At 41.8% G+C, this 12,126-nt stretch overlaps 1 protein-coding gene across 4 annotated transcripts in view; it reads right to left on the bottom strand.

The window, feature by feature from the left end:
• ntrk3b (neurotrophic tyrosine kinase, receptor, type 3b) overlaps nt 1-12,126 on the bottom strand; it is a 182,023-nt gene that overhangs the window by 77,459 nt on the left and 92,438 nt on the right. For 2 of the 4 annotated variants that reach the window (XM_076742373.1, XM_076742463.1), the window contains exons 8-10: nt 4,484-4,789; nt 3,825-3,839; nt 149-204 (exon numbers count right to left, since the gene is read on the bottom strand). In XM_076742373.1, the coding sequence (XP_076598488.1) occupies nt 149-204; nt 3,825-3,839; nt 4,484-4,789 (377 nt within the window). The remainder of the gene's footprint in view (nt 1-148; nt 205-3,824; nt 3,840-4,483; nt 4,790-12,126) is intronic. The other 2 variants (XM_076742552.1, XM_076742642.1) reach the window with 1 other exon arrangement.

Below are 12,126 nucleotides of genomic sequence, written 5' to 3'. Positions count from 1 at the left end.
TGTCAACACACAGTACAAACCACTACAAGGGTCTTTTGAAAAATAATAAGCAGTTTAGATTTGTGTTGAAACACAGCAGCTCTCTGTTGAGTCCAAGAGCAACATCTTTAGCAGCCTTTTCATCAACATCATTGAGGAGAAAACTCACCCCGAAAGTATCTTCATCTGGTCTGCCTGCATCACCATCTGATGGCGTCGAAGGAACTGCAACACCAAAACACAAAACAGGCATCAGTGGCTGCGAATGAGAATAAAAATTTAATAGCTGTTGTTTACTCCCACACCTATTTACAGTGAATGTCTCCACAAAACCAAACGGTTTCATTACCGTTTTGTGACACATCTATTTGGTATTGAAAAATATTATTTTGTGCTTTGCTCATTTGTATGTCCCTCCTTTTACGAAAAATCTTGAAAACGCGAGTGATTCTCGTGCATTATATAAGTATTTAATAAAGGTTAAATCCTTTGACATTGGACTGAAAGTGTCCACCTTCTTGGAAGTGGATTGAGGTAAACAGGGAGAACTTCGCCTTACTCCTGTTTTGTGCCATTAAGGCTTGAAACAATGACAGACTACGTTGATGAACAATGCATTTTTATGTCTAGAGGGTGATAAAAGGCTTTCAGTTAGAAGTCTGCACAGCCTTGAATTCACACTCAAGTCGCCTGTCACAAGGCGGATAAGAAAGTCCCTATCCTCAGATTAATGTAACAGAAATGACATTGTGGAATTTTCATTATTGCGCAAATGCATGCTCATGCCTGTACATACAATACACAAAGACACACACTCGTTAAAACAAGCTGCTTTAGAATTATGCACAAACACAGAGAAAAGCTCACACAGCTTATAGCATCAAATGATAAACAAGGAAAAATGAAGAACCAACTCAAACTTGACATCTTAGTGTAAAAGAGAAAAAACCCGCTGGACTCAGGTCAAGTGGAAGAACTCTACAACCATATTAATGTCTAATTTCTTCATGTAAAAATGCTCCATGTCACACGACTACACACATGAGTTTTGGCAGAGGTCTGGGGAGTGTAAGGAGAAGAGGACAGAGACAGACCCATGAAACGAAATGAGCTGGTGTCAGGGAAACTCCAGTCTGAGGCCTCTAGCCAGGACATCAGAGAGTAATTGTGGGCAAATTAATGGCCACATGGTAGACTGGCTGCCACTGGCTCAGACACACACAGTACACTAAAGCGCATTGCTCTGTGCGTGAGTGTGTGTGCCCTAACTACCATCTCTCTGTCCCTCCTTCCCAGTCTTCATCCCTCTCTCCTCTGCTCTCTCTGCCCTCCTCTCTCCTCAGCAGTATGAGTATCAGTCAGCCTGTCAGTCTTCCTTCTACGCCTGAACTCCCTCACACACTGCTGCTATAATGTTTCACACTCTCATCACCCAAACACCTCTGCCTCACCTGCCTCCCTCCCAGAAGCTGTGTGAGTGTGCGTGTATGTGTGGCATCATGAAGTCGTTGCCTGCCTAATGCAGCTCGCCGCACAGCCAGTGTCCATCCGTCTCCATCCCTGGCCATGCTGCAGCTTTATAATCCATGGCTGATTAGAACGAATGGCCTCATATGGAGATGGAAGAAGACGCTGATGAAGGTCAGAGATCAGACCAGCCTACTTTGTTCAAGCCGTCAACTGTGAGGCTGCCACAACAGCCTGAGGCCAAACCACACATCACACACAGGAGATTTACAAAGCAGAGTGAGAGAGGGCCAAAGCATCGTTCCAGCAATATGACTGCACTCTCCGCTTCACAAACACTCACACATCAGCAGCTAAAAGGGTGGGAAACTAGCTTGTTAACATTGTGGCTGGTTAGTTTGGGGATCAGAGAAGAGGCGCTAGGTGCACTGAGATGCTGATACAATTTCCCTTTAAAGAGAATGAAGAAAAAACGTGGCCTGTCCTGTTCGACAAATGGGAATATTGCCCCTCAAAAATAGGATATGACTGGATTTCACCACATGTTGAAGCAGTGTAGATGGGGCTGTAGTGAGAGCTATACTCTACACATTAAGGGTTTGGAGGGTGGTGTCTTTTTTTCAACCTTTACATAACCAAAAACACAAGAGGTGAAGAGTTCTAAAATAAGATGAAACTGGTAACATGTCCAGCTAACTATTTTACCTTTATCTAATCGAGCATAACTTCTAAAGCCACGTGGGGTCATGGAATCTTTCACTTTGCTTCCCATCATGCTAACGCTAACATGTGCGTGGCCATCAAGAGCACATAAGACCATTTTACATAATTTTTGCTTTGAAATGACGCCAGCTTGACGCATTAAAAAGTTACGTGGAAGCAGCATTTTTAACCAACTCGTTGAGATACAGTTGGCTAATATCATTAGCTTATTAGCTGATAAAATCTGTTGTCATATCAGTGGGCATTGATTTTGCTCTGTAAAGAGGAGCCTGCTTTGTGTAGGCCTATCTCAGTCTGAATTAAAAGACCCATTGCTTCAAATATGACTAACGCCGTGTTCCCACCGAACGCGATGAAAGCGATTTAATCGCGCGTCAAATGAAATCGCGTCGCCCTACACGCTCCAGTTTTGATGCTGGTCCAATATGCAAAACAACGCCTTGTCGCGGCATCGCGTCGCGCGACGAGCCCGCCCAAACAACAACATTTCTTCGCCATTTCATTCTCTCGTCGACCATGGCTGAGATAACCACCATCGCAAACCACCATAGTCCATACACCTCGCTCACGCTCACCCAGGCCTGGTGTGTCTTGTTCCTGTCCCTGTAGAGGGGACAGGAACTGTCATATAGCTCTGGGTGAGCGGTGACGGCAACAATTAGCTGCTCCTCCATTGTTTCTGGCGGTTTGGTTTGCGCCTGGGAACACCAGGACGTCCGTACGTCACCACGTCGATGACGATCACAACGCTGATAGGCTGTCGCGGCGCGTCTTCACGCGAATTCGCCGCAAAAGTTCAATTATTTCAACTCGAGCGATGAAGCGACGGCGCGATGGCGCGACGCGATGGGAGCGATTTTCGCGGCCAACGCGTCCATCGCGCCGCACGATCGCGTCCAGCGCATCGCCCGGCGCGATGACGCCTCAAATCGCGTCTTTGCATTGACTTTGTATGTAATCTTGTCGCGCGATCTTGCGGCATCGCGTTTGGTGGGAACACGGGGTAAGAACTAAAGTAGTAAATCTGCCACTGTTATCATCAGGTGCAGCAAAAAAGACTGAGGAGAGCAGCACTTAGCCGATGGTTAACCAAGGCATCAAAGCCCACCTGCTCAAGTAGACCTGCTTACAGAAGTAGCAGAAGCAGACTGTACTTGTACAGGACACCTCACTATGAGAGTGTATGCATGAAGGCAAAGAAGGGCATCACTGAAGCATCATCTGGAGCATCAATTGACCCCCCCTACCCCACTTATTAAAAAAAAAAAAAAAGAAGAAGAAGAAGAAAAAAAGTGTCTGGGGCATTTTCATGACTTGGAGATTGCCAGTTTAAATCTCTTGACTGGCTGGGGTGAGCCAATCCAAGCAGGGAGAGTGGATGAGAAATGCTGCTCCAACAACATGAGATGCCCTTGAGCAAAGCATATGTCACATGCATATGCAACCTTTACCTTTTTCCTGGAGATTAATAATACTATCAATTGAGCCGCAGCACTAAGAGCTTTTCATGAACTGCAACACAAAGTGAACAAATTTCTCCATGGTTTTGTGTGTGTGTGTGTGTGTGTGTGTGTGTGTGTGTGCTGCCAAACAAAGAGGTAGTAAAAACAAAACTAAAAAATAGCAGAGTTAAATTGTAGAATAGAAACACTCACCTAATTCCACTATGTCTGCAAAAGAGACGACAGAGAAAGTCACGCTATGTCAATAAATTGACACAAGGTATTAACCTTGGAATATTGACCATGGGGAGAAATTTGCCAGTCTTTGTGGGTTTATTCCCCTTTCCTGTGAACTCAGGATGAACTGTAAGCGAACAATCTACCTGACTGAACTGTGGATGAACCCTGGCTGCGATCCAGGCAGCAGGGATCAGCTCCACAACCTGTACCCTGTGGAGGGAGATTTTAATAAAAGCTAAAAGCTCCCAATATTTACTCCACCTAGAAAAGAGCCTGAAATACATACGACAGGTAGTTTAAACAAGAAATTAGAACTAGTCAAAGACTTCCATTCACAACGCTCAGTCCCAAAAAGTGGGGCATGCTAGCTCTTGTGTGAATGAGGGGGTTACTTGGCAGCATTTCTTCTTTTCTCCTGTGCTTTTATTCTTATTTTAACCCAGAAGAATGAAGGCAATGTTCAGGCAGTAAGAATGTATTAATAATAACCCTTGCATTAATGCCATTTTACCCAGGAGTATACTCTTGATTGTGGTTATGGGGACTTCAGCACTGCCAGCTGCCAACAGTGCATCACTCATCAACCTCAATCACAGAGAGAAATCCCTACCAAGCAGAAATGATCCACCCACCTTCATCATCGATCCCAGGGGCCATGAGGAAGTGACCATACACTGTCTTGGTGACAGTTCCCAGGGAGTTGCTGGCCTCCAGAGTGTAGTTGCCGTTGTTGATGTGCGTTGGGTTCTGGAAGGTCAGACAGCCCTCCAGATAGTCCTGGTAGAACTCCATCTCAGTACGTATGTACTCATTCTTTAGAATCTCCTTTTGCTCGTGGAACCAGCGCAGCTTGGGATGGGGGTAACCCCGAACCGTGAACTCAATGCAGGTATCGTGGCGTTGCTCAGGCTCAGCCAGTCTTAGGATAACTGGAGGAACTGCAGAGAAGAAGGAAAGAAACATTGTCATTTACATGAAAGATCAACCTTTTAGGCATACTGACACCTGAATGGATCCTTCCAAAGTTCTCCCTTGACATTTCTTCTTATTATATATACTATAAATATTATTTATTTCTTGAAACCCTCATCAGTTTACTAGATTTTTGTTTTATAATGTCTTGAGAAAGTTTCACAACCCTTGGGCTGATGAAAACCTGTCCTAAATCATTGAATAGCTTAAAAAGCAGCATACACAAAGCTGTTTTGATTTGTTCTAGCAAACAGGACATTTAAGAGGCAGGTTTTTCTTCTTTTACTGTGTGCTACATATTGCAGCAGCACATGGAACAGTGAGGGAAAACAGATAGAGGGACTCCTCTTGCTTGAAATAGACAGAGGAATCTCCTATGCATAAACAAGCACATAGCCTCTCTTTCCCGACAAGCAGCAACACACCCTGAATCCACAACACCACCAAGCTGAGAGGCAATTTATCACTTTAATACCATCAGATACATTTCATAAACAATTCATCCACTGATTTGTTTTTGCGATGAGTCACTCTTGCAGCTACATCATCAAAAGGAAATATTTGGCAGACGGTTTTACCTGGCAGTCTCTCTGTGTGTCTGTTCTACATACCAGCCCCCCACTAAACCCACCCACCCACCTCCATCGCTCTCTCACACACATAGTCTTGACTGCTATAGGCATGTGTGAGCTACTAATATAGCTAATACAGCTTACATTTGTGTTTATGTTGTCATTCAGACAGCCCTGCAGTTTCATGTCACGTGCTACTAAATAGTCCATGTTTTTGATTATATTTTAAATCATGAAATAAGGTTGATTGATCATTTATTAATTAGAATACCACATATTTGATGATGACAGGCACCAAATAGAGGATTTGAATAACCTGTTTGAAGGCCCCAGTGCAAAATGCTGGCCCCTATTGACTCCCTCACACAGTCAAGCATCTTTTTTTTATTTTCATTATTTCTGCCAACTTTTGGAAATTGCACAATGTGAGCACAATACAGCCATGCTGGCAGCTCTATGTCAGTGCTTTGAGCAAAATGCTAGCTCCAGCATGGCAACATCTCTCAGAAAAACAACGTTAACGCACTTATGTTAGCAGATGTAGTTTTTGTAACGTGTTGCTGCATCAAATTCAGAATGAGCATATATTTACAAAAATCAATGAAGCTGATGAGGTAAAACATTTGATATATAATATTGTCTTTGTACTGTATTCAGTTAAGCACATTTCAAAAGGGAAGAGCAAATGATCACATTCAGTTTTATTTATGTTTCAGACAGCATCCCAACTTCTTTGGAATCAGGTTTGTATGTTGTCCAAATATGTCAAAAAATGAAAACACTGGACAAGTACAAATTTTGCAATGGCCCTATGTGAAAAGTTGAGGTTTTTAGAATTCGTCCTCATGTTTGAAGCTAATTTCATGCAAATCCATCCAATATCTGTTGGGATATCTCATTTATAAATGTCATGAATGTCAACCTCATGGTGGCACTAGACGACAGGTCATTAGATGACCAAAGCATACCTGTCGACCCTGAGATTTGAAAATAAGGGAAATACTCTGGCACCCTGCTGTGTGCCGTCCCACCGCCCTCACCACTGCCCACATACCCCTTACATTTAGACAATGGCCCACAGCAAATCCTAAAATCACTAGTATGCAAGCAGTTCCTTTTAAATATCAAAGCAACAAGGATTTGGGTTAACTAGTTCCTAGAGTAAGTGACTACAGTCAGGTGGTCAGAGTCAGATACCTGGATGAAAGTGAAATGCTGTGAACATCCCTGCATTATAATGAAAACACTGAAGGGCAGATAAATTCAGCACTCAGTTTTTTTAAAAAAAAAGATGCGTACACATCACTGACACATTATGTGATTTTGAGAGAAGCTCCTGGAGAGACAGACAATTGGTAGAAGAGGGTGATTATGCAAATAGGGGCAGAGATGGTATAAATGCAGTCATTGGTGGAACATGTTTCTGCGCCTCTTGGGTACGTTTGTGCTTTGCAGATTTGTCACTGTTCCCTCTGTGTGATCCACTAAAATTTATGTGGCATATTTTAAAAACTGGCATTGCTCTGCATTAAGTATGGGTTAGCCTGTCCCATTTGGTGAGATACTGAACAAACTTTTAGCCCTCTGGCAGGTACTCCTTCTCGTTCTTGTCTGTCACTTCTCCTCACCCGATGTTACCTTAATGTTCTACATACTGCCACCTACTGTACCAGAGCTGTACTTATTAAACACATCAATATGTCATTTTTTTATTTTTTGAAAGGTTACAAATACAGGAGATTTACAGGAAAATATTTAAACAGGAGGACAGTGGGGGAGAATGGGGAAAATAAAGGAGAATCCCGGTTTGACAGGTCTGCACCAAAGTCAGTAGGATTCATGCTCTGGCTAACATTAATGTCTGCACAAAGTTTCATGGCAATCCATCTAATAGTTGACAGAGCCATGCCGCTAGCATGGCTGAAAAAGGTGTCGACAAGACAGGGCCAAGATGAAGTTATAATGCAGTGTCTGTCTTAGCTGTTAATGCACTTTTGCAGACCAAAGCCATAATAAAATTAGCAATTAATTAAACTCCATACAACTTACTGACATGCACTTTCACCTTGCCTTCCAGTGCAGACGTTCAGAATGTGGTATAGACACCTTTGATTTTTGATGTGGTCTGACATTAACTGGTTCTTTTCTAACATAACCCAATAATGGCAAGCACTGCACTTGTGCTTTGTCATGAATAGACATTGATAAACTGTGATTGATGAATTTGTAAATCATTATAAGATAAATTGATAATAAAAGTAGCTGTTAATTACAGCTCTGGTCATTATGACTGTCGTTGATTGTGTACCAGTGGATAGCTCACGATTTCAAACCAAATGATCATCCCATAAAAAAAAAAAAACAAGTCAAACGAGTGTTTGAAAGCTGTCAGTTCACAAATTGCTTTGATGATATTGTTCCTGCATGACAATAGTGACAATAAAGTCACTCAATTGAACTAAAGGCTAAGGCATGTGTATGTGTGAACGTGCTGATGTGGGGGCGTGTGCAGAGCTGTGATTTTGAGTGCAGGAAGAAAGAGAAAAGATAGAGACGGGAGAAAAGAAAGAGAGGGGAGGGAGGAAGATGGGCATAAAGTGAGGGCGGTATATAGCTGTGCAGGCTGAAGACAGAGAGGAAAAGAGAAAAGAGGAAAAAACGAAATTCTCTTGTTGATGGACAGTTAGGGACCGATCCATTTTCCCCGCAGCGTGGCTGTCAGCCCAGTCTCAGTCAATACAATACAAATCAGTACGGCACTCCATACTGGTCTATAACAACATGGTGTCCTCGTGGAGCTCATACAGATGACAAGCTTTGATAAATACATGCCTTTGATCAGTTAGAACACTGAATACAAGGCTGGCTGTGCAATGTTATCTTGTGGTAACACTGGTGGCATATTTCAAATGCCATGTTTCAGCCAGACTACAGATGGGACATCGTGGCTGGCGGTAACAGGGGAGGCAACAGTTTCATGGGACAGATATTGTCAAATATTCCCCTCTGGGTTGAACCACACTGTGATTAAGATTTTAACCTCTAAGAAGCAGCATGGTGATATTCTGCTGAGTGTCTGGAGGGATACAATCACCCAATTTCCTCATTAATTAGTCATAATAAGAATTAATGTCTTGCTCCACTTCTACGATAGAGCTACTCAGGTAACAGAACCACTAACCAGGCGTTAGTCAGTGCCTTGTGCTTGATAAAGACCTATATCATGCATATAGGACCAAAGGGAAAAAAAACATGTTAAGTTATGTGAATCCACAATGCTGTAGGGCTGCTATTGTTGCAGACAGCAGCAGGACAATTGGTCTGCAGACTTTGCAATGTGGTTAATTACAGTTTCTAAATAAAATAGGGAATTCATCTTTGAATGCAGAGAATGTTACTTGACGGCTGGTAATTTCGCTGTCAATCAGATTACTCCCTAATCAGAGCAGCAGTTTAAGCTATTTTATGACATTTCCAGAGACAATAGGCTGCACAGGGGAGGAAATGTAATTACCATCAGAGCATGTGGTGAAAAATTAATAAGTTAATTTGCAGCACCAGCAGAGAGCGTCAACAAAAAAAAAAAAAAAAAAAAAAAAATGCCTGGAGATGTACATCCATAGAGTGTCCATGTGTTAGGAAGCCCTGAAGACTAGATGTTTCATAGTCAATCTGTCATTCTCGCACGGTCCTTAGCAGCCCTGCTCCAGTAGGGAGTGTCTGAATTGGTGACAAATCTCCCCTGTCCTGTAGCGTGATGCATTACAAACAGCCACAATGGCTTGTGCACTACAACAACAAGCTTGCTACAAAGAGAAAAATGTCAGGCACCTTCAATAAATATTGGCTTTGAATATAGTCCATCCCAAATGTGCCCAGGGCCAATTCACAGGGTAAACTCATGTAAGAGCTGAGGTATATGGTGTAATTCATGGTCTGGATATTGGAGGAACATTCTGATGGTTACCAAATGATTGCTTTATCATTGCTGAGGGTTGTATTTTTTCCTTTATTCTTTCTGCTCAGATCAAGGCAGAGCTTTCATGTGGGCTGGAGGGTATATTCTAGCTAATTGGCTACATCAATTTCACTTGGTTTGTAACTGTGCAACACCTCATTGCATTCTAAATGTACCTGCATAATTTGGCTGTTCTGCTTGATAAAGGATTTTTTTTTTTCCCCTTTTTGTAAATTATTCTCTTAGACTGTCTGCGTCATTAATACAAGATAGACTTCAGTCCCCAACATGAACATGAAAGACATCTTGTGCAAAAGAAAACTATGAAGTGTTCTTGGCCCCAAGCATCCGTACTGTACCAGCTACATTCTATATGAGCATTTTTTTTCTTGATTTTCACAGTATTGTTCTTTCCTGTTGGCCAGGTTTTTTCCAGTTAGACTTAAAGTCAGTGCCATGTAAATTGTTACTGGTTCAAGATAATCTAAGGTGATTAAACAATCCAGCAGCAATGTAGTCAATAAGTCTTCCATTCACTGAGCATGAGATGTATATGAAAACAGTGGAAAATCTGCAGAAACAGCCCCTTCTCCAAGTCCCTTCTCCATGCACATGCATTTAATAAATACATAAAGTCTGGCCCACAGCCTGCCCTATGGAGCAGATACATTGATTGATTTAACATATCCAGTCACAGGATTTATGCTCCGGGACAATGCCCTCTACCCTTGCTGCTGCTGTGGTGAGCACTGTTAGTGTTTATGGTGAAAGACCGCAAGCAAGTGAAATTTCATGCATACGCATACATAAACAATCAACAGTCAGCGTTGAGTCTGTCAGTGTGACGAGACAAGCAAAGTGCAACTATGCTGTTCATTTTTGCTTGTGTCAGGATTGATGGGCTGTAGGAATTGCTTGACTCTATTTCGCAAGAAAACGTCTAGCTACGCTTAAACTACTTACCAGTTCAAAAAAAATGCCAACTAGCTACTGTTAGCATTGATACTTTTTGCTGGTAATGTGGGGATCAGTGAAATATGGCTGAGTTCTTGGCTCCCATCCACCTTCACACCACAGTAGTTTTACTGTTGTCCTATTGTCCAGAGAGCTCTAGTTAAGAGTTGGGCTGGTTAACATGAGGAGAATTTACTGAAATACATTTCTTTGCTCGTATCACTAATCATGCAGCAGTGCTTCAGCCAACCTCAGTCGTGGGTCTGTTTTAAATATGTACATTTTAAAACAACAAAAGTAGTAAACGCAGGCATATATTTATTGAATTATTTTCAAAAATTGCCCTTTATGAATTTGGGCCTCTGGTCCTCAAACATTCTGCTACAAAATGTCTTGTATGCTAATATGCTTTGCAAAATATATTTAGGATGGAACGTAATTACTCTGTAGAGCAGGGTTCAGGTCCTGCATCCTGTGTATTTAAGTTTAGGCTACAAATTGCATTAACCAATTGATTGGCCTCTTGGGGCAGCAGAAATGAGCTTCAAACAGACATACTGTACTATTACCTTTTAAGTGGTATCAAGTAGACTTGGAGCATTATCACAGTCACCTGATGCATATGAATCCAGTATTTACTCTTCTTTCACTGTGGCTCTGTTTTGCTCTACAGCAGCCAAATGTTCCACTATGTTCACAAGCTAATTGCTAACTTTTTCATCAGTTCCGTACTGGGCAAGTAGTAAAAATTCAGCAGATGGAAACAACATTGATCAGAGCAGTGGGAGTGAACCAAAACAAGCAAAGTTCCAGGCCAGAAAAACAATGAGCTGAAAGACATGAAAATGCTCTTAACAGCTCAGGGAAGTGCAGAGTTGGTCGGAATTATCTGTGGTTTCATCATTATGAGCGTCCTCTTTCTCATTACAATAATCACTTGATTCTTAGTAAAAATAAAAATATTGTAGCAGCTTTAAGGTTAGGAAAAATTGGGATTTTGTTTAAATATTGAAAAAGTTAACACATACCTTGTCCCTCAAGTCAAGATCATTAACAAGCAGCACAATTTTTCCCTAAGGCTTTGAGTTGGCTTAACATTAACATAAAAATGTTCTTCTGTCGTAGTTATATATCACAGACAACATATGAAATACATTTTGCCGGTATAAAAATTCCTCAGGCTGATAAAAAGATAATCAGGCAACACTGCATCACCATAATTTGCTGTTGCAAATAAGGGCAATATGAATGTATTTTCTAGTGGACAGGGTTGGCACAGATTATCGTACATTATTACGCCTGGCTGGTGTTAGCTCTTCACTATTGTCAGTCAAATTCACAGCCAGCACATCTACTGTCTCTCAACCCTGCCAGGCCTAGCTCGTCTTGGCCCCGACCAAATAGTTACAGTAGCTGTAGGACATTGATGTTATGCCTCACAAAATAATAGACTGGCAGAAGACTGACAATGAAGCTGTCAGCTGCATAAACGTCACTTCAAAAGCTTTTGTCAAATTTTAATTTCTAATGTGGATAAGCCATGGTCAGCAACAAGATTTCATTCCAAGCAACATTCACTGCACTCGTGGGGTTCATTAATGATCACCGCCTTTAAGGACAGAGAAACATACTTTTACATTTTAAGCATTTGAGTCCTATTCAGAGCAGCCATGAAGAGTGAGCAAATAAGATCTAATATTCAATAAACACGACTATTGATTGAGACAGTATAGATCTTGTGGTGACTGAACTGACGATATTTCTGTCATTGCATGTTTGATTGACCCTGGCCTAACACATCATGAGCCCATATTTAATC

The sequence above is a fragment of the Chaetodon auriga genome, chromosome 1 (genome assembly GCF_051107435.1).
Source record: "Chaetodon auriga isolate fChaAug3 chromosome 1, fChaAug3.hap1, whole genome shotgun sequence".
NCBI classification, from domain to species: Eukaryota; Metazoa; Chordata; class Actinopteri; order Chaetodontiformes; family Chaetodontidae; genus Chaetodon; species Chaetodon auriga.
The sequence above is the reverse complement of the archived record's forward strand: the minus strand, read 5'-3'. Positions and strand labels throughout refer to the sequence as shown.